At 43.8% G+C, this 18,342-nt stretch overlaps 1 protein-coding gene across 1 annotated transcript in view; it reads right to left on the bottom strand.

The window, feature by feature from the left end:
- LOC114585577 (cholesterol 24-hydroxylase-like) overlaps positions 1-18,089 on the bottom strand; it is a 30,435-nt gene extending 12,346 nt beyond the window's left edge. Inside the window, exons 1-11 of the mRNA XM_077924176.1 lie at positions 17,886-18,089; positions 13,707-13,784; positions 12,289-12,370; positions 9,337-9,410; positions 7,293-7,379; positions 6,475-6,613; positions 5,302-5,412; positions 4,664-4,820; positions 3,186-3,248; positions 2,684-2,756; positions 1,459-1,543 (exon numbers count right to left, since the gene is read on the bottom strand). Coding sequence (XP_077780302.1) covers positions 1,459-1,543; positions 2,684-2,756; positions 3,186-3,248; positions 4,664-4,820; positions 5,302-5,412; positions 6,475-6,613; positions 7,293-7,379; positions 9,337-9,410; positions 12,289-12,370; positions 13,707-13,784; positions 17,886-18,022 — 1,086 coding nt within the window. The 5' untranslated portion in view covers positions 18,023-18,089. The remainder of the gene's footprint in view (positions 1-1,458; positions 1,544-2,683; positions 2,757-3,185; positions 3,249-4,663; positions 4,821-5,301; positions 5,413-6,474; positions 6,614-7,292; positions 7,380-9,336; positions 9,411-12,288; positions 12,371-13,706; positions 13,785-17,885) is intronic.
- Positions 18,090-18,342: the final 253 nt, after the last annotated feature.

Below are 18,342 nucleotides of genomic sequence, written 5' to 3'. Positions count from 1 at the left end.
AAACCAAAGTGCGGCTTCCGATTGGCTGCAAGAAGCTCCTGCAGCCAATCGGAAGCCGCGGAAGTCCTGTCGGATGTTCGGCTTCCAAAAGAACGTTTGAAAACCAGAACACTCACTCCTGGGGTTTGATCGTTTGGGAGCCAAAACGTTCGAGAACTAGGCAGTTTGAAAACCAAGGTACGACTGTATTTAGAGGTCTGATGACACACTGAATTGTGGTTCATCTAAACCAGAAATGGAAGTTTCTGATGTTCTTGTTACTATACCAGAAGAGAGGGAAGGGGAAAGTGCAAGAACCCAGCAGGAAGCTAGGCTTGCTCTCTGAGTGCTATGCTGTGGCCAAATGCAGCCCCTGTGTTCAGTGGGGCTGACTCCCAGATAAGCACTCATCAGGGATGCAGATCAAGACTGCTCATTTTGCAGAACCAGAAAAAGTGAGCCTCATCTACCATTTCATTGTTGTAGGAGTATCCTACTAGCAGCAATAGTTTGCTATCTAGTCCCCAGAGGAGACTGCCAGTTCTCCTAGCTCTTTACAAACTGAAAATTAGAAGACAGGGCAAACACAGCAAAAACTGGCATGCTGTGCAAAACAATGTTCTCTGAGTGCTCAGGAAATGCAATGGTAACAGAATATAGACCAGAACAGTTTATAGAATTTACAGTGGAATTTTGGTTCTCGAACAGCTTAATTGATGAACCAATCGGCTCCCGAACGACAAAAACCCGGAAGTAAATGTTCCGGTTTTTGAAGGTTTTTCGGAAGCTGAACATCCGATGCGGCTTCCGCTTGTGTGCAGGAAGCTCCTGCAGCCAATCAGAAGCTATGCCTTGGTTTTTAAACATTTTGAGAGTCAAACGGACTTCCAGAATGGATAATGTTCGAGAAGCAAGGTACCACTGCATAAAGGAAGCATAACCTAATAAGAAGATCTGTGCACAAGAAATGAGTAAGAGAGACATATTTATTCCATCATGCCCGAACGAAAGGACCACATAGTAATGTGATGTAAGGAAGAGATAGTTAATGCAGTGCCCTCCCACCATCCCTAACCACTGGCTGGTGACCTGTAATCCATAACATCTGGAGAGTACCATCTTGGCTGCTTCTGCACTAAGGGATTTTCTGCTGGCACTAGTTGAACTTTCCTACTGCTACAGGGATGGATCAAGAAGAATTAGAGTCATTGCATATCCAGTGTTTGAACAGTTAAACAAGTATCACAGTACCACATTTATTCTTCTGGAGGGTGATGCGTCAGGTAAGATTTCTTTGCACAGTCAGAATTCCTTACGAGAAACTGATAATTATTTTTCCTCACGGTGTTAATATTACAGTTAAAGAGCTTTGAGATATTCTTTGCTCTAAAACGAGGCCTCAAGTTTCATCTTAAAACCAATGTCTTACTCTTAATGGCTGGGCACGTGGGAGCTTTTCAGAGCATTCTCCAAGTGTACCTGTGATAAGTATTTAAGCTCTGCGAGATTTTCATAGGCAACATCTCTCTTCACCCCAACGACCTCGTCCACTTCAGCCTGAAGTCTTAAGAAGGAAATGCAGGAGAAACGTTACTCAAAGGTCCGTGGATTGTTTATTATGCTAAAAGGCAGATATCTATCTTTGAAAGTATCTGTATTTACCGTATTTTTCGCTCTATAAGACACACCAGACCATAAGACGCACCTAGTTTTTGGAGGAGAAAAACAAGAAAAAAAAATATTCTGAATCCCAGAAGCCAGAACAGCCTTCATCCCGCTGCCCTGAAGAGGCTTCGCGCGGCTAAGCCAGAAGCTAGAACAGTGAGAGGGAGCACTGCGCAGCGATCCCTCTTGCTGTTCTGGCTTCTGGGATAGCTGCACAGCCTTCATTCGCTCCATAAGACGCACACACATTTCCCCTTACTTTTTAGGAGGGAAAAAGTGTGTCTTATAGAGCGAAAAATACGGTACCTTCCTAGGACTAAGCAGCACCATAATTCACTCACACAGTCAAAATGCATATTGGTTTGGTTCGTCCAAAGATAAGAAATAATTGCTCCCAAATCATAGCCAGTTTAGGTGCTCTGGGTGGTTACAATCCAGGACACAGTTCAACACATTTAGAGAGAAGGGAGATGCAACACGTATAATGGTTGGAGTGTTGGACTAAAACCTGGCAGACCAAGGTTCAAATCCTCACTCAGCCGTGACGCTCACTAGGTGATCATGGGCCAGTCACTCACTCTCAGCCTAGCCTATCTCACAAGGCTGTTGTGAAGATAAAATAGGGAGGAAGAGAACTCTGTACGCCACCTTGAACTCCTTTTCCTGGATACAGAGAAAGCTCCAGTTTCTGGATACAGTGGTACCTCAGGTTAAGTACATAATTCGTTCCGGAGGTTCGATCTTAACCTGAAACTGTTCTTAACCCGAAGCACCACTTTAGCTAATGGGGCCTCCTGCTGCCGCCGCGCCGCCAGAGCATGATTTCTGTTCTTATCCTGAAGCAATGTTCTTAACCCGAGGTATTATTTCAGGATTAGTGGAGTCTGTAACCTGAAGCGTATGTAACCTGAGGTACTACATTAGACATACACAGAGTGCATAAAATAACTCAACGGACCGTCAGTGGGTAGGAGGGACCTGCTAAAAAATAAAAACACAAATAAACGAAGGATAAAAGGGAATGGCGGACTTCACCCACTTCTTCAATATGTCAGGTTGCCGTCCCAGTTCCAATATGGTAAAAGACAGCAAGTTGGCAGTGGTCTCGTGACCTGCAGGACAGGGAATCTAATTACTTTACTATTACGATCTATTAAATTTCTATACCACCTTTCATCCGAAGATCACAGTTGGTTTACAACACAAAAATACATACCGTAATAACAAATAAAAACAATATCACCACCACCACCACTCAGTTTAAAAGGCCACAGATTGTTTAATTAGCCAAAGGCCTGGTTGAAGAGGGACATTTCCGCCTGGTGCCTGGACATATATAATGAAGGCGCCAGTCGAACCTCCCTGGGAAGAGCATTCCACAAGCGGGGAGCCACCACAGAAAAGGCCTTGTTCTCATGTTGCCACCCTCCAGATCTCTCACGGAGGAGGCCCATGAAGAAGGGCCTTAAAGGATGATCGCAGGGTCTGGGCCAGTTCATAATTAAAGGATGGAAGGGAAAAAGGAATATAGATCTACCAACCTGCAATGAAGAAAGTGACGAAATTGTCCAGGAGAATTTCAGCATCGCAGTCCCCTTCCTCAGCTGTCAAGACAGAAAATCAAGAGTGAGGCTGACCTCCCTGCCCAAAAGGAAGCCTCCATGACAGATGGCCATCCAACCTCTGCTTAAAAAACCCCAAGGGGAGAGTCCACAACATCCCAAGGGAGACTGTTCCACTGTCAAACAGCTCTTACTGTCAGAAAGCTCTTACTGTCCTAGTTGCCCTCCTCTGCACAAGTTCCAGCTTGTCAACATCCCTCTTAAACTGTGGCACCCAGAACTGGACACAGTATTCCAGGTGTGGTCTGTCCAAGGCAGAATAGAGTGGTACTATTACTTCCCTTGATCTGGACTCTAGACTTCTGTTGATGCAGCTTAGAATAGCATTAGCCTTTTTTGCTTCTGCTGCATCACACTGTTGACTCACGTTCAGCTCGTGGTCCATCAAGACCCCTAGATCCTTTTCACATGTACTGCTAGTGAGCCAAGTGTTCCCCATCCTATATTTGGTCCTTTCCAATTCTATGATTCCTTCAAAAGGAGTCTCCTACCCACGCATCATACTCAGTGTTGTGAGACTGTGGAACGAGAACTTAAAATTTACAGCATGTACCATCTTAAAAGAAAATACAATGAAAATGATGTACCCATGGTACTTGCCACCTGTGAAATTGGCAAACATGTTTAGGATGAGTAGTAAATTACGCGGGAAGTGTAAAGATAAGGATGGTGACTTTTACCACATGTGGTGGTCATGTGAGAAAACAAAATCATTTTGGGAAATGATTTACAACGAAGTGAAAAAGATGTTTAAATATACCTTTCCCAAAAAGCCAGAAGCCTTTTTGCTGGGCTTGATGGGAGAGGAAATTGAAAAAGTGGATCGAAGGTTATTTATGTATGCAATGACTGCTGCTAGAATTTTGTTTGCCCAAAAATGTAAAGTACAAGAATTGCCATTCATGGAGGAGTGGCAGACGAAGATGTTGGAATATGCGGAACTAGCAAAACTGACCTGCAGGATCCAAAACCAGGATGAAGCAAAATTCCAAAGAGACTGGAGTAAATTTATGGATTATATAAATAACACAGAATAGAAGGGGAAATTGGAGATTACTGTGATTTTTAACACTGGAACTTACACTTCTAGGAGACAGGGCATTGAGAGACACACAAATTAATCAGCCAGTCTTTCAAGATAAAAGATAAATAATAACTGTAGGAACCTGAAGACACTAGCAGGACTGAAATAAATCTTACGGCGTGGACTGGAAAAATAAGAAGAGACTGCGGGAAGTAGATTGAAAAAGGGAAAACCGGTTGGAGGGAGCGAGGGAAGTCATGGCTTGGCAGAGCGGCGGATAAGGAAATGAGTGGACGATGAATGAAATTTATTGTATTTGTTTGTGTAAACCAGAAAATTAATAAAAAGCATATTAAAAAAAGGAGTCTCCTACCTGCACTCTTCAGTATCTGAGTCAGAATATCCAATGGGATCTCCTCCCCATTCTGGATGGCTTTGCGTCTCTGTTCGATACACTGGCTGCCAAACCGGCGCAGCAGCAGCAAGCTCTCCTGAACCTCCTTCACTTCTTTCCTGTACTTTGGCAGATACTAGACAGATAGCAGATACTATCATGAGGAGCAGAGCAGAGCAAAACCAAGAACATATTACTGGACGGCATAGCTGTCAACAAAAGCCACCTGCTAAGACAGAAGATAGCTGTGGCCCATTGGCGGTTCATGATCCCTTAGACAAGCATCCTTTGTGAAGGCAATAGCAACCAGCAGGTGTTGAATGGTCCATTCCCACGTATCAGAGATCGCTGATTGATCAGCAATAAAACGGCTATGCAAAATCTATGCGGGTCCTGCAGTTGTAACACGACAGTCTGGAAACAAGTAGGAAGAACAGGGCAAGCCCAAGCAAAAATGTTCAAGAGGCGCAGGAATGCTGGGGTGCAAAAGAACTAAGTTATAACATCACTTGCCAGTTGCCGAAACGGATTTGTCCGAGACTCTTGGAATAAGCTTGGCAAGCAATAATGTATGGTTCAGAGAAGGTCAGAGTTCCATGAGAAAAGCCTGCACTGACCTTAAATGATGGATTGCGTGACTGACCCAGTCCTTTTATGATCGTGGACATCGCATGCGGAAAAGGCGTGCTCTCATCATGCAGGGTGTTCAGTTCAAGGCCAAAGGCTACCTGATAATGTGAAGAAAGGGGATCTAAAGCATCTTTGCATCCTGCCATCCTCCTTTGCAGTTCAAGCTTGATCTCTATTTCTCAAGCCTTTTAAACACCAAAGAGGAGGAAATGTTTTGGTACATTATACCTGTGGGGTTAAGGGACGCGGGTGGCGCTGTGGGTAAAACCTCAGCGCCTAGGACTTGCCGATCGCCTGGTCGGCGGTTCGAATCCCCGCAGCGGGGTGCGCTCCCGTTGCTCGGTCCCAGTGCCTGCCAACCTAGCAGTTCAAAAGCACCCCCGGGTGCAAGTAGATAAATAGGGACCGCTTACTAGCGGGAAGGTGAACGGCGTTCCGTGTGCTGCGCTGGCTCGCCAGAGCAGCTTCGTCACGCTGGCCACGTGACCCGGAAGTGTCTCCAGACAGCGCTGGCCCCCGGCCTATAGAGTGAGATGAGCACACAACCCCAGAGTCTGTCAAGACTGGCCCGTACGGGCAGGGGTACCTTTACCTTTACCTGTGGGGTTCAGCTTGTTTTTGAGTTATAGAAATGTTAAAAAGCCCTTGGCTTATTGGTCAGAAACACAAGAGGCTGTGTATGCATGTGTACATTTTGTTATATATTTACTTAACATATATATAGCCTGCCTTTCACCTAAAGGTCCTGGCACAGAAATATACAAAATAAAACCAAAATTAAACACTATTAAAGCCAGCCAACATGAATTCCATACAATTAAAACAGCAACAGCAATTTAAAAAATAGTTACAACACAATTTTATTAGTCTGATGTCAGCTTTGCATGTCTTATGCAGCTGGGTGAAAGTTGAGCTGGGGAATCGCAGCATTCCTCTAGATACTTGGCAAAAATTATTTATTTGTGCTGTGGCTCTATTCAACAGACATTCAATGTAAGATTTTCTTTCCCTATGTGTTAGCCCAAAAGGGTGAGGGCTTCCCAACACCCTTTCCTCCCATATTAAACTTGTCCTTTGTGCTGCCCTTTGACTCAATTTGACTCAGAATGAGAGGCATCCCCTGCTCCTTAATGGAAACAGGAAATTCATCCGGCGAGTACCTTTGCAATGACGTCCAGCGTCACGCGTTTCAGCAGGCTCATCACATCCACCGCAGTTTCTCCATCGGCTTTTTCATCCAGCACCCTCATAAGCTCTTCTGTTTGCTCGTTAAAGGGTCCCATCAAGCCCATCAGGTAACTGTGAAATTAATAAAAGCAAGCAAAGGCAGGACTTTGTGGTCAAACTGGAAACTGTCCAAGGTGTGGAAACGAACATAAGAGCGAAAACTGGATCAGGCCCATGGCCCATGCAGTACAGCATTCCATTCTCGCAAGCAAGACCCAAGAACATGGTTACTTTCGCCTCCTGTGGCTTCCAGCAACACACACAGAATTATTTCTGCCTCCAATATGGAGGTGAAACAAAGCACAGCTACTTGGACTATAGCTTAGCATGAATGTGCAGGTTCTCCAGAGAGGAGATTGTGGCTACTTTGCTCCTCTCCACATCTGGTCCTCCTGCTGCTGTGAGCTAAGCTGTGGTTTGTCTTAGTTTATTGCCTAAACCCACACTCATGATTTGTCTTGCGCCAAACTGCAACCAAGGTTTGTCCTTGGTTTTACACTGCCTATGGTTTGTCTGGAGGGAGACAAACCATGAATCCTGGTTCAGACAACCTGCTAACCCAAATCATGGATTAGCTCACAGCAGCAACAAGAGAAGTAAAACAGTCACGATTGCCTCTCCAGAAGCCTGCACATTCATACATCATTGCTGTTTGGGCCATAAGCACATTTAGAGATAGGTGGTTAGGTTATTAACATGAACCGAAATGTGCAGCATCACTTAAGAAAATACATTCTGTTTTAATATCTACTTGCGACTGAAGGCCGGGTCCATAATTTTCCGCTGCTTGTGCCAGTGGTCATAATCACGATCAGTCACCAAGCCGTTCCCTAAAAATCTGAAAAAAGATGGAGAATTTTTATTACTATTTCAGGACCAGTTCTGATATCCTGTTCTGACCCACTGTCCTGCTCCTGGAGATTTATGGACACAGAAGCTGACAGCTGGCCAGAGGCAGTGACAGAATCACAGTCTGATGGCAAACAGACAGGAGTGGCAAAAGTCAAACAGAGCAGCAGCACTAGATGCTGTGTCCAAAGGTCAGCTGAAGGAGCGATCCAGTTAACAGCTAGTAAACCAAAACACACACCTCAGCAAGCTGGTAAAAAGACATTGTTCCAGCACTCTGTGTCTGGAACTGAAGACATTTAAGCAGAACCTTCACAGCCCCATGCAGGGCTTCTGTGTTGCCTGAGAATTGTGCCTATCTGTGAGGAGAAGCTTATTCATGAGTACCCCTGAAGAGTCCTTGCTCCTCTGGTGAAAGACTGACCCTATTGTTATTATTATTGATTAAATTTGTATACTACCCTTCATCTGTAGATCTCAGGGTGGTTCACAACATAAAAATAAAAAGGGTACGTTCTATCATATGTGGTGGACCTGTAAGAGAGTAAAAGAGAATTGGGAAGTAATTCATAATGAATTGAAAAAAATGTTTAAAAGTACTTTCCCAAAAAAAAACCAGAGTCCTTTTAGTTGGGGATAATTCAGATAGAATTTCCCAGGTGTCAAAAAAGGTTATTTATGTATGCCACTACTGCAGCCCATGTTTTGTTACCCCCCCCCCAAATGGAAAACGAGCCAGGTCCTAACTAGAGAAGAATGGCAACTTAAACTGATGGAATATGCACAGCTTGCGGACCTAAGAGAACAAGAAGAACATGCGTTTAAAGAAGATTGGAAAATGTTTACTGAATATATCGGGGGAAATTGTGTACACTTGAAAATGTTGGCAGCATTAAGATAAATTCAACAGTGTGAATAAGTTTTTTTTATTTATGTAATTTATGGAATAATGGAATACTGAATGGTATAGTTTATGTAAAATATGCAGGGATTTAAGTTATGCAAAATGAACCATCGAAAGAGAAGAATGGAAGTCACTGATATTTTAAGATTGTTTAAATGAATATTCTAAAATGTAAAACAGAAAATTTCATTAAAATTACAGGAGGGAGAAAACCCAAAATGCATAATAAAAGCAAGCACAAAAACATAACAATACCCCACCCCCAGCAACACATTTAAAAGGGTATTGGGTGTTAATCAGCCCAAGACTGAGTTGAAGAAGAACTGACCTCTTCTCTGATTGACAGGGCTTCCAGATCTCCCTCCAGTGTCAGTTCCAGAGAGTGGGAATAGACTCTTGGGTAGACTTTTGAGTTTATCTTGTCTCCTACACTGCTTCAATATCTGTATGAAACCACTTAGAAATGCCATCCAGCACTTGGGGGTCTGTTGTCACCAATTCATAGGTTTGACACCTCGATCGCACAGCATTTCCTGCACTTTTTATTTATTTGTTTATAAAAAATGTTATAAAAAAATATGTGTATACTTCCCACTCATGGAAAATATCAAGGTAAGGTGGTGTACAAAATAATCGTTTAAAATGACAGGCTCATCTGAGAGCTGAATTGACCTGTCCGCATAAAATAGGTCTACCGAGAAATGTCTGAGAGTTAGCAGTGAGGATGACTGCCAAATTTCTGTTGCGAGAGTGGTCCACAGTCTGGGACTAGCAAAGCAAAATACTGAACTTCCAGCTGAAGCCAGTCAGCGCTCTGTTAAGATGATGAACAGTGCTCCTCAGGATATTCTCAGTGACTGGGCTGGGATATAAGGGCTCAGGTGGTCCTTAAGGAATCCTGAACCCAAGTTATTCAGTGCTATCCATTTCTGCATATAACAGAGCCTGAAGAAATTCACCTGCCTGGTGGCATTAAAGATCACAACCTTTTTCTGAATCAATGGAATTTTCTCATCCCACACGCCACGTACATCTTACCTACCGTACACCGCATAAATTAAAAAGACGTCCATATGAAACTGGATCCTTTGGGTATTGTGGTAACATCAGGAACTCCTAAAATTAAATCATTTGGTCAGTCCATATTCACATATACTGTATTTTTCCATATATAACACGCCCCCACGCCCCCGTGTATAAGATACCCCCTATTTTTGGGGACTTAAAATTAAGAATATGCACTATCTGTGTATAAGATGACCCCTTATTTTAAACTTCAAAAAATTAGGAAAAAAATATAGTCTTATACACGGAAAAATATGGTAATTCATGTGGTCACAATGAATACTCTCCGCTAAGATTGTGAAGAGGGAATAAGATATACAGGGCTTCCTCCATCCCACCAGTGTTTAGAGGGTGGGATTTGGGGTATTTAAATTTGGGGCGGGCTGGGAGGTCTTCACCTTTCTGCCTTGAGAGGGTTCAATGTGTGAAAGTTCACCCCAAAAGTGGTGTCAGAGTATTTCCCCCCAAAAGTTTTAAATGCCTTTTTGTAAGACACATTCTGAATCAACAAATGCTGATTCAGAGAAACCTCAGATATGTATAACTGGGTGTGGGGAAAATTGTGGAAAGTTGATATAAAATTCACAGATTGCATACTATTAAGAGAGAATTACATGAAAATGATGTATAGATGGTATGTCACACCAGTAAAAATGGCAAAGATGTTTAGGAAAGAAAATAACAGATGTTGGAGATGTGAGGAAAAGGAAGGAACATTTTATCATATGTGGTGGGAATGCAAATGCATTAAAATATTGGGAAATGATATAGAATGAAATGAAAAAAATGTTTAAAATGAATTTTGTTAAACACCCTGAAGTCTTTTTCTTAGGTATCTCAAATCAAGAGCTACCAAAAGAAAATTGGACTTTGAGATCTTGTATAGAATGTCCTGGGAGATTGAAGTGTTCTCCTACTGGTTTCTCTGTCTTGTGATTCTTGATGTCAGATTTATGTCCGTTTATTCTTTGGCGTAAGGTTTGGCCTGTTTGTCCAATATAGAGAGCTGAAGGACACTGTTGGCATGCACACGAAAGCTCATACCAAGAACTAACTTAGTTGGTCTTTAAGGTGCTACTGGAAGGAATTTTTTTGTTTTGACTATGGCAGACCAACACGGCTACCTATCTGTAACTTTCATTTGAGTAACAGATATTTCAGATATTTCAGATAAATGATAAGGGGTTTTATTTTTGTGTAGGAAAATCAGGATACAATACATAAAACTAAATAACTGAGCAGAGGGGGAGTTGAGGGAAGTCCAGAGGAGGGGAGGGAGAATAATTGTAAATAACATGATGGAGATTTGTATCATTATTTGTTATAAAATTCAAAAAATATTCCAAAAAGAGAGAAATATGTTTAACTGGGTGTGAGGCTGGCACTCAGACAAGATGGACTTAGCAGGGAAGTTTGCTATTAGAACGTCAAAGGGAAACCTACAGTTTACCCAGTAGTGGGTCCACTGTACAGACAAAAACGTACCTCTTTAACCAGGCCTTTGTCTGACTGACATGCAATGCCCTTTTAAAATGTGGGGTTGGGAGGGATTATTGGGTTGCTCTTGTTTTTATTTTGATGATATATTGCAGGCATAGGCAAACTCTGGCCCTCCAGATGTTTGGGACTACAATTCCCATCATCTCTGACCACTGGTCGTGTTAGCTAAGGATGATGGGAATTGTAGTCCCAAATATCTGGAGGGCCAGAGTTTGTCCATGCCTGATGTATTGTGTTTTTATATCGTGATTTTATTCTGTGAACCTCCCTGAGACCTGCGGGTATATAGCAGCATACAAATTTAATTATTATTAATATTAATAATAATAATAATAATAATTAATAATTCTAAACATGTTTACTTGGTATTGAACTCAGGGAGCTTTACTTCCAAAAAAGCGCACTTAGGAGCACAGCAATCACCAAGTAAAAATTTATGATTGCTTTTCATGGCAAATTTGAAAGCACCAGAAGGCAATTCCTGTGAACTGAACTTTTTGTTATCGGTCTATCTATGAACGCAGGGTCTCTGAATGAATTATATCCCTCATATCCATCTCCTTCCATTTCCTTAGTAATTCTAATTACTGCACCCCTGCTATATTTAATCCAAATGTACAGATTTCTTCTATTGGGAAAACAAATGGTTTGAACCATAGGGATTAAATCAGAGATACTGAGAAGTGTATGATTCAGCAGCCTTCCTGCTGAATGTAATGTGGTGAAGTTGGAGGATGGGAGTGGGGATAATTTAGTCCTCTTATAGACCACTTAAAGGTAAAGGTAAAGGTAAAGGTAAAGGGACCACTGACCATTAGGTCCAGTCAAACGACTCTGAGGTTGTGGCGTTCACCTCGCTTTACTGGCCGAGGGGTAGTATAGCTTCCAGGTCATGTGGCCAGCATGACTAAGCCGCTTCTGGTGAACCAGAGCAGTGCACGGAAACGCCGTTTACCTTCCCACTGGAGCTGTACCCATTTATCTACTTGCACTTTGATGTGCTTTCGAACTACTAGGATGGCAGGAGCTGGGACCAAGCAAAGGGAGCTCACCCTGTCGCAGGGATTCAAACCGCCGACCTTCTGATCGGCAAGTCCTAGGCTCTGTGGTTTAGACCACAGCGCCACCCGCATCAATAGACCACTTACTATATATTAAAAAATGTACTCAAGTGGTTTGTAATAAGGTGTAAAAGACTCTAAAACAACAAAGAGTCAAGGTCTCTATCAGTCACGGCTTCTCCCAAAGAATCCTGGGAGTTGTAGTTTGATCAATGTGCTCGGAGTTGTTAGGAGTTACCTACTGTCTTCACAAAGCCACAACTCCTAGAGTTCCCTGGAAGAGGGAATGATGCATAATACACTAAATACTGGAATTCTGAAAAAACACTTTCATTTTCATGCTCAGAGGGGAAAACCGCAAAATATACCTTTACTCCTTCAGGACTTAATACCAGTACTACGACTCTGTGAAAGGCATTAAAACGCAAGATGGGTCCATATTCATTAGCCCTGTGAAGGAAGATATTTGAACAGTAGTAAAAAGTGACCATACGATCAAGTTAATGACCATATTTATCTATCAAACAAGGTGTAAGAAATGCTGCTGCCATACTAAGCACATACTAGAACAAGAGACATCGTATTTTTTCTTTCTTTCTAAGGTCATTGCTGTGTAAAGACTTGAAAGGAAATTCCTGAAGATGGTCTCACTTAATAATAAAAAAGCCATATCTCTAGTGTCAGGGATATGAGAATATGTTCCCCGGCACATAGGGACAGCTGGAGTATATATAAAATATTCAAGAGAGAGATGAACTGCCCATAGTACTCCATGCTCCGGTAACTTCCAGATGGGATGACTGCAATGTATTCTACAGGGAGCTTCCCTTGAAGATGACTCAGAGCCTTCAACTGGTCCCAAACACAGCGACCAGATTATTTGCTGAGGTTTCCTTTAGAAGCCCTGTTCTAAAACAGCTGCATTGGCTGCTGGTTCCTTTATAAGCCCTACATCTGCTCACACTAGCCTTTAAAGCCCTAGGTGACTTGTGCCTCAAATAACTGACAGACCACCTGCTTCCCTACAGACCCCTTGAGGTGTTATGTTCAGAAGTGGTAATTCCACCTCCCTCAGAAGTTCAGAGGTGGCGGCAGCCCCAAAGAAGGCATTCCCTGTCGCAGATATTAAATATTGCGCAGTCTGAAGTGACTGGAAGCATAAGAACTGACTCCTTTGGAAATGAAACATTGCCGAGGCCCACGGAAATATTATTCGAAATTTTACTGGCAAATCTTTATTTACAACAGAATTAAAACATCAAAAACATCCATACAATGTCTTGTGCGGTGCAGCACAGGCTTGGCACCTTACAAAATATGTAATGTTAAGCAATATTATCACTTGTCACGGTCAGAGAGGGACTAACAACCACCACCCTTTCCAGATGGCAAATTTGCAACTCAGTAGCTTCATCACATGACCAAAGGTTCACTCTCAGTACCCAGGCAAACAAAGCAAATTTCTACATTGGCTAATCAGCTTTCAACACCACAAACACAAAATTATATCACACCCAAGTATCTGCTTCTTCAGCGAGGCTAACATTTGGAGTTTTCACACTTCTTCTGAACCGGATGAGAACTAGTTATCGTATTATTTTATTATTGATGAAGTATGTACAATTAGTAGGTGCCCCACAAAATTTCAAAAGGAACAGCTTCTGTCTGCAGACATGCATTTAAATATTTTTAAAAAAACAAACAAACCAAGACAGCATATAGACTGCTGGAAATGCAATTCATTATCTCATATTTTAAACTACTTGATTGTTATTTTTTTACATACCATTGCAAGAAGAGCTGATGAGCACATTCATTATTTTTCAGCATTCCCCATAGCATTGGCAGGTGGCCCAAGAAAAAGCTGCAAAAAAAATGGTAAAGGCAGAATTTAAGGCATGTAAGGCACACATATACATGGAAGATGCAGTCAGGTGAAAAGGAGGACATGGATCCTGCCCTTTAATCATTGTCAAGGCTGGCTCCACAGCCAGCAAGACGACGATGATGATGATGATGATGATGATGATGATAAATAATAATAATAATAATAATAATAATAATAATAATAATAATAATAATATATTCTTTATACCCCGCCCATGTGCCTGAGTTTCCCCAGCCACTCTGGGCAGCTCACAATCGAGTGTTAAAAACAATACAGCACTAAATATTTAAAACTTCCCTAAACAGGGCTGTCTTCAGATGTCTTTTAAAGATAAGATAGCTGCTTATTTCCTTGACATCTGATGGGAGGGCGTTCCACAGGACAGGCGCCACTACTGAGAAGGCCCTCTGTCTGGTTCCCTGTAACCTCACTTCTCGCAATGAGAGAACTGCCAGAAGGCCCTCGGTGCTGGATCTCAGTGTCTGGGCTGAACGATGGGGGTGGAAACACTCCTTCAGGTATACAGCACCAAGGCCGTTTAGGGCTTTAAAGGTCAGCACCAACACTTTGAATTGTGCTCAGAAACATACTGGGAGCCAATGCAGATCTCTCAGGACTGGTGTTATGTGGTCTCGGCGGCCACTCCCAGTCACCAGTCTAGCTGCCGCATTCTGAATTAATTGCAGTTTCTGGGTCACCTTCAAAGGTAGCCCCATGTAGAGTGCATTGCAGTAGTCCAATCAGGAGATAACTAGAGCATGCACCACTCTGGCAAGACAGTCCGCGGGCAAGTAGGGTCTCAGCCTGCGTACCAGGTGGAGCTGGTAGACAGCTGCCCTGGATACAGAATTGACCTGCGCCTCCATGGACAGCTGTGAGTCCAAAGTGAGTTCCAGGCTGCACACCTTGTCCTTCAGGGGCACAGATACCCTATTCAGGACCAGGGAGCTCGAGTAGGGCAGAGCTGTGTGATTTGATATTTTAAAAAAGGTAAAGGACCCTGACAATTAAATCTAGTCGAGAACGACTCTGGGGTTGTGGCGCTCATCTCGCTTTACTGGCCGAGGGAGGCGGCGTACAGCTTCCGGGTCATGTGGCCAGCATGACTAAGTCACTTCTGGCGAAACCAGAGCAGCGCACGGAAACGCCGTTTACCTTCTAGCCGGAGCAGTACCTATTTATCTACTTGCACTTGGACGTGCTTTCGAACTGCTAGGTTGGCATCATTTGACATAAAGGTAAAAGCAAAGGTACCCCTGCCCGTACGGGCCAGTCATGACTGACTCTGTGGTTGCGTGCTCATCTCGCTTAAGAGGCCGGGAGCCAGCGCTGTCCAAAGACACTTCTGGGTCACGTGGCCAGCGTGACGAAGCTGCTCTGGCGAGCCAGCACCAGCGCAGCTCACGGAAACGCTGTTTACCTTCCCGCTATAAAGCGGTACCTATTTATCTACTTGCACTTAGGGGTGCTTTCGAACTGCTAGGTGGGCAGGAGCTGGGACCGAACAACGGGAGCTCACCCCGCCGCGGGGATTCGAACCGCCGACCATACAATCGGCAAGTCCTAGGCACTGAGGTTTTACCCACAGCGCCACCCGCTTCCCTGTGATTTGACATACAATACACAAATTCTATCACCAGCCAATGGCTCCTCTCCAGATTTACACACAGTCTTGCTAATTTTATGGGTGGAATGAGAACAGTACATAGACTATGGCAGTTCCTCCCGCCCCCCGCCCCCCCCCCAATTATCTGCCAGCTGAACAGGGCAAACTTGTGGATCCCGTCTTGCAGAAGAGGCATATGTCTTGAAAATTCCAGCGTGTTAAGAACCAGAGACTTACAACATCAAGACTCAGAAGAGTACCCAGCTGTTGGACTTGACCTTGATGGAGCTGCCTGTGGAAATCCCCACTCCCTTGCTCCCCCCCCCCCTGCCCAGACCACACCTAGACCTTTCCTTCTCTCAAATACTGGGGTTACACAGGAATTGTTCTTGGGGCAGCAAATTATTCCAAAGGGAGGGCAAAACACCAGCCTTGCCTCCTATCTCAGGTTCCAAATATTTTAAAACTTTTTTTTAAAAAAGGAAGTTGGGAATCGGGTGCCAAGGTTGGCAGTCCCTGATTTATCACATCAGTCTATGTCCCTTTAAATGTGTTTGTGGGAGGAGGGTTATTGGTTTGCTTTTTATTTTTAATGTGCATTTCGTGTTCTCGTTTTGTATTTTTATGTTGTGAATCTGTGACCTTCAGATGAAGGGCACTATACCCATTTAATAAATAATAGCAGCAATAGTAGTAATATCCCAAGGAGCTCAACATGGTGCTGCACATTTTCTCTCTTCTCCATTTTAGCCTCACGGCAACCCAAAGATGAAGCTTAGGCTGAGAGTGTGTGTGACTTGCCCAGTTCCACCTAGAGAGCTTCAGTCTAATACTCTAACCACTGCACCACACTGCCCACTGCCCAAGAAACAAACGACAGTTGCCGGCTGTGGTGTCTATGCTCACTCTAACCCAGCTCTTGCTTCATAGGTGAGGTTTAAAAACTACCGTATTTTTCGCTCTATATGACGCACCAGATCACAAGATGCACCTAGTTTTTGGAGGAGGAAAACAAGAAAAAAAATATTCTGAATCTCAGAAGCCAGAACAGCAAGAGGGATCGCTGCGCAGTGAAAGCAGCAATCCCTCTTGCTGTTCTGGCTTCTGGGATAGCTACGCAGCCTGCATTCGTTCCATAAGATGCACACACATTTCCCCTTACCTTTTAGGAGGGAAAAAGTGAGTCTTATAGAGCAAAAAATACGGTATCTTGAGTTCTTATTAATATATAGAAGCGTGGGTCTAACTGCAAGGGGCGTGAAACTACACACAAAGCTTCTTTGTGAAATTGCCTGGACTTCCACAAGCTGGGAAGGAATCTGAGGGGGTGCAATTTTAGTTTCTCGGCATTCTGCAGGGTGTTTTGCTTTGGGGGTGGGTGGGTTTGGGCTTCAAGTCTAGGCCAGCCTTGGCCCCACCTGCTACCTGGTACATCAACAGTGGACTGCATTGCAAGATTGCCATAAACTCCTCTCTGCTACAGTGTGGTCCCCTCCACAGTAGACTGTACTTGTATGGGGGTGGGGGGTGGGGATTTAAAACATTATTTAAAGTTCAACATTGTTCATGCAATAAGATCTGAATCTGAAACAGCAGGAGTCTCTTGGCATAGCTCTTGCTTCTATCCCAGAAGAGACAGGTGGAATACTACCAGACTGCCACTAATTTCCGACACGATCCAAACACATACTAACAAATGCAAGTTCCACAATTCAAGCTGATCTGCTGCTGCTGCTGTCGCGTAACAAACAAACAAACAAACAAACCGGACGACTTATATTTTTTTAATGTTCCTTGGAATTTATTTGCACAAAGTTTGCAAAAAGCTTGGGCAAAACCTGCTATTTATTGAGTATTCACTGCAAACGGTACGCGGGGAGCTTGTAGATGTTGCAAACAATCCGATCCATTTCCCCCATGGCCTTCCTTATCGATGAAAAAAACGGAGGGGGGTCTGATCTGGGGAGGGGGTTCTTTGAGCAAGTAGAACACCAAACCAACTTCAACTGAGCGACATGAATTTGTTCCAGTCTGGATCTTTGCCAAAAGCAAAGAAGCGAAAGGAAAATGAACTGGATAGCGCCTGACCAAGATGCATCATAAGCAGGTTGCTTGGAAGGAGTGGGGGAGGTTGAACCTCCACATCCTAAACCCGCCATTTACGAGGGAGTAAAGCCCATTGAAGTTTGCTTACTTTTGAGCAATCATAGGCATGCGCGGAAAGTCCCCTTGAACAAAGCAGGGTGCTTCCTTCTGCGTAAAAACGCACGGATTGTACTGGGAAGAAACCAGGAATGGCACTCTTCGGAAGCTTACTACCCTCCAGATATTTAGGGCTACAAGTCTCATTAACCCCAGCCAGCATCGGGGGTGGGGGGTGAGATCCAGGCTGCTGACTGCTGCTCTGTAGTTTATCCTGCTTTCCTGGATAGAATCGGGAAAGGAAACTTGTCGACGCTCCCGCTTCTTACCTCGCCCTCGGGGCGCTGGGGATGTAATCGTATTTCATATGGATAGATTTTAGGTAGCAGCAGTAGAGGCCAAACGCCAGGAGGGACACGGCCAGCAAGAAGCGCAGCAAGCCCCAGATCACCTCCAGCGCCTCCATGGCGGCGGAGGGCTCTGCTTCGGCAGGAGCGAAGCCAACCTCCGCCTCTGTCAGGCAAGGAAAGGCCTTTAGACTGGGAGGAGCCAGCGCGCAAAAAGCCTTTCCCTTTAAAGATACAGCTCGCGCGCAATTGCTAACTCAGCTGGAGAGGCACATTCCCAAGCATCCATAACGGTTTCCCCTAGGAAAGAAATAAAAACCCGGTCAGTTTTGTGCAAGTGGTGCTCACATCGGACTGAACTGGGACTGAGAGTAGTAGTAGTAGTAATAATAAGAATAATAAGAATAATTTATTTATTCTATTTATTTGGTTTCCCCAG

This window comes from Podarcis muralis, chromosome 1 (assembly GCF_964188315.1).
Source record: "Podarcis muralis chromosome 1, rPodMur119.hap1.1, whole genome shotgun sequence".
Classification (NCBI taxonomy): Eukaryota; Metazoa; Chordata; class Lepidosauria; order Squamata; family Lacertidae; genus Podarcis; species Podarcis muralis.
Note: the sequence above shows the minus strand (reverse complement) of the source record. Positions and strands in the feature narration are given on the sequence as shown.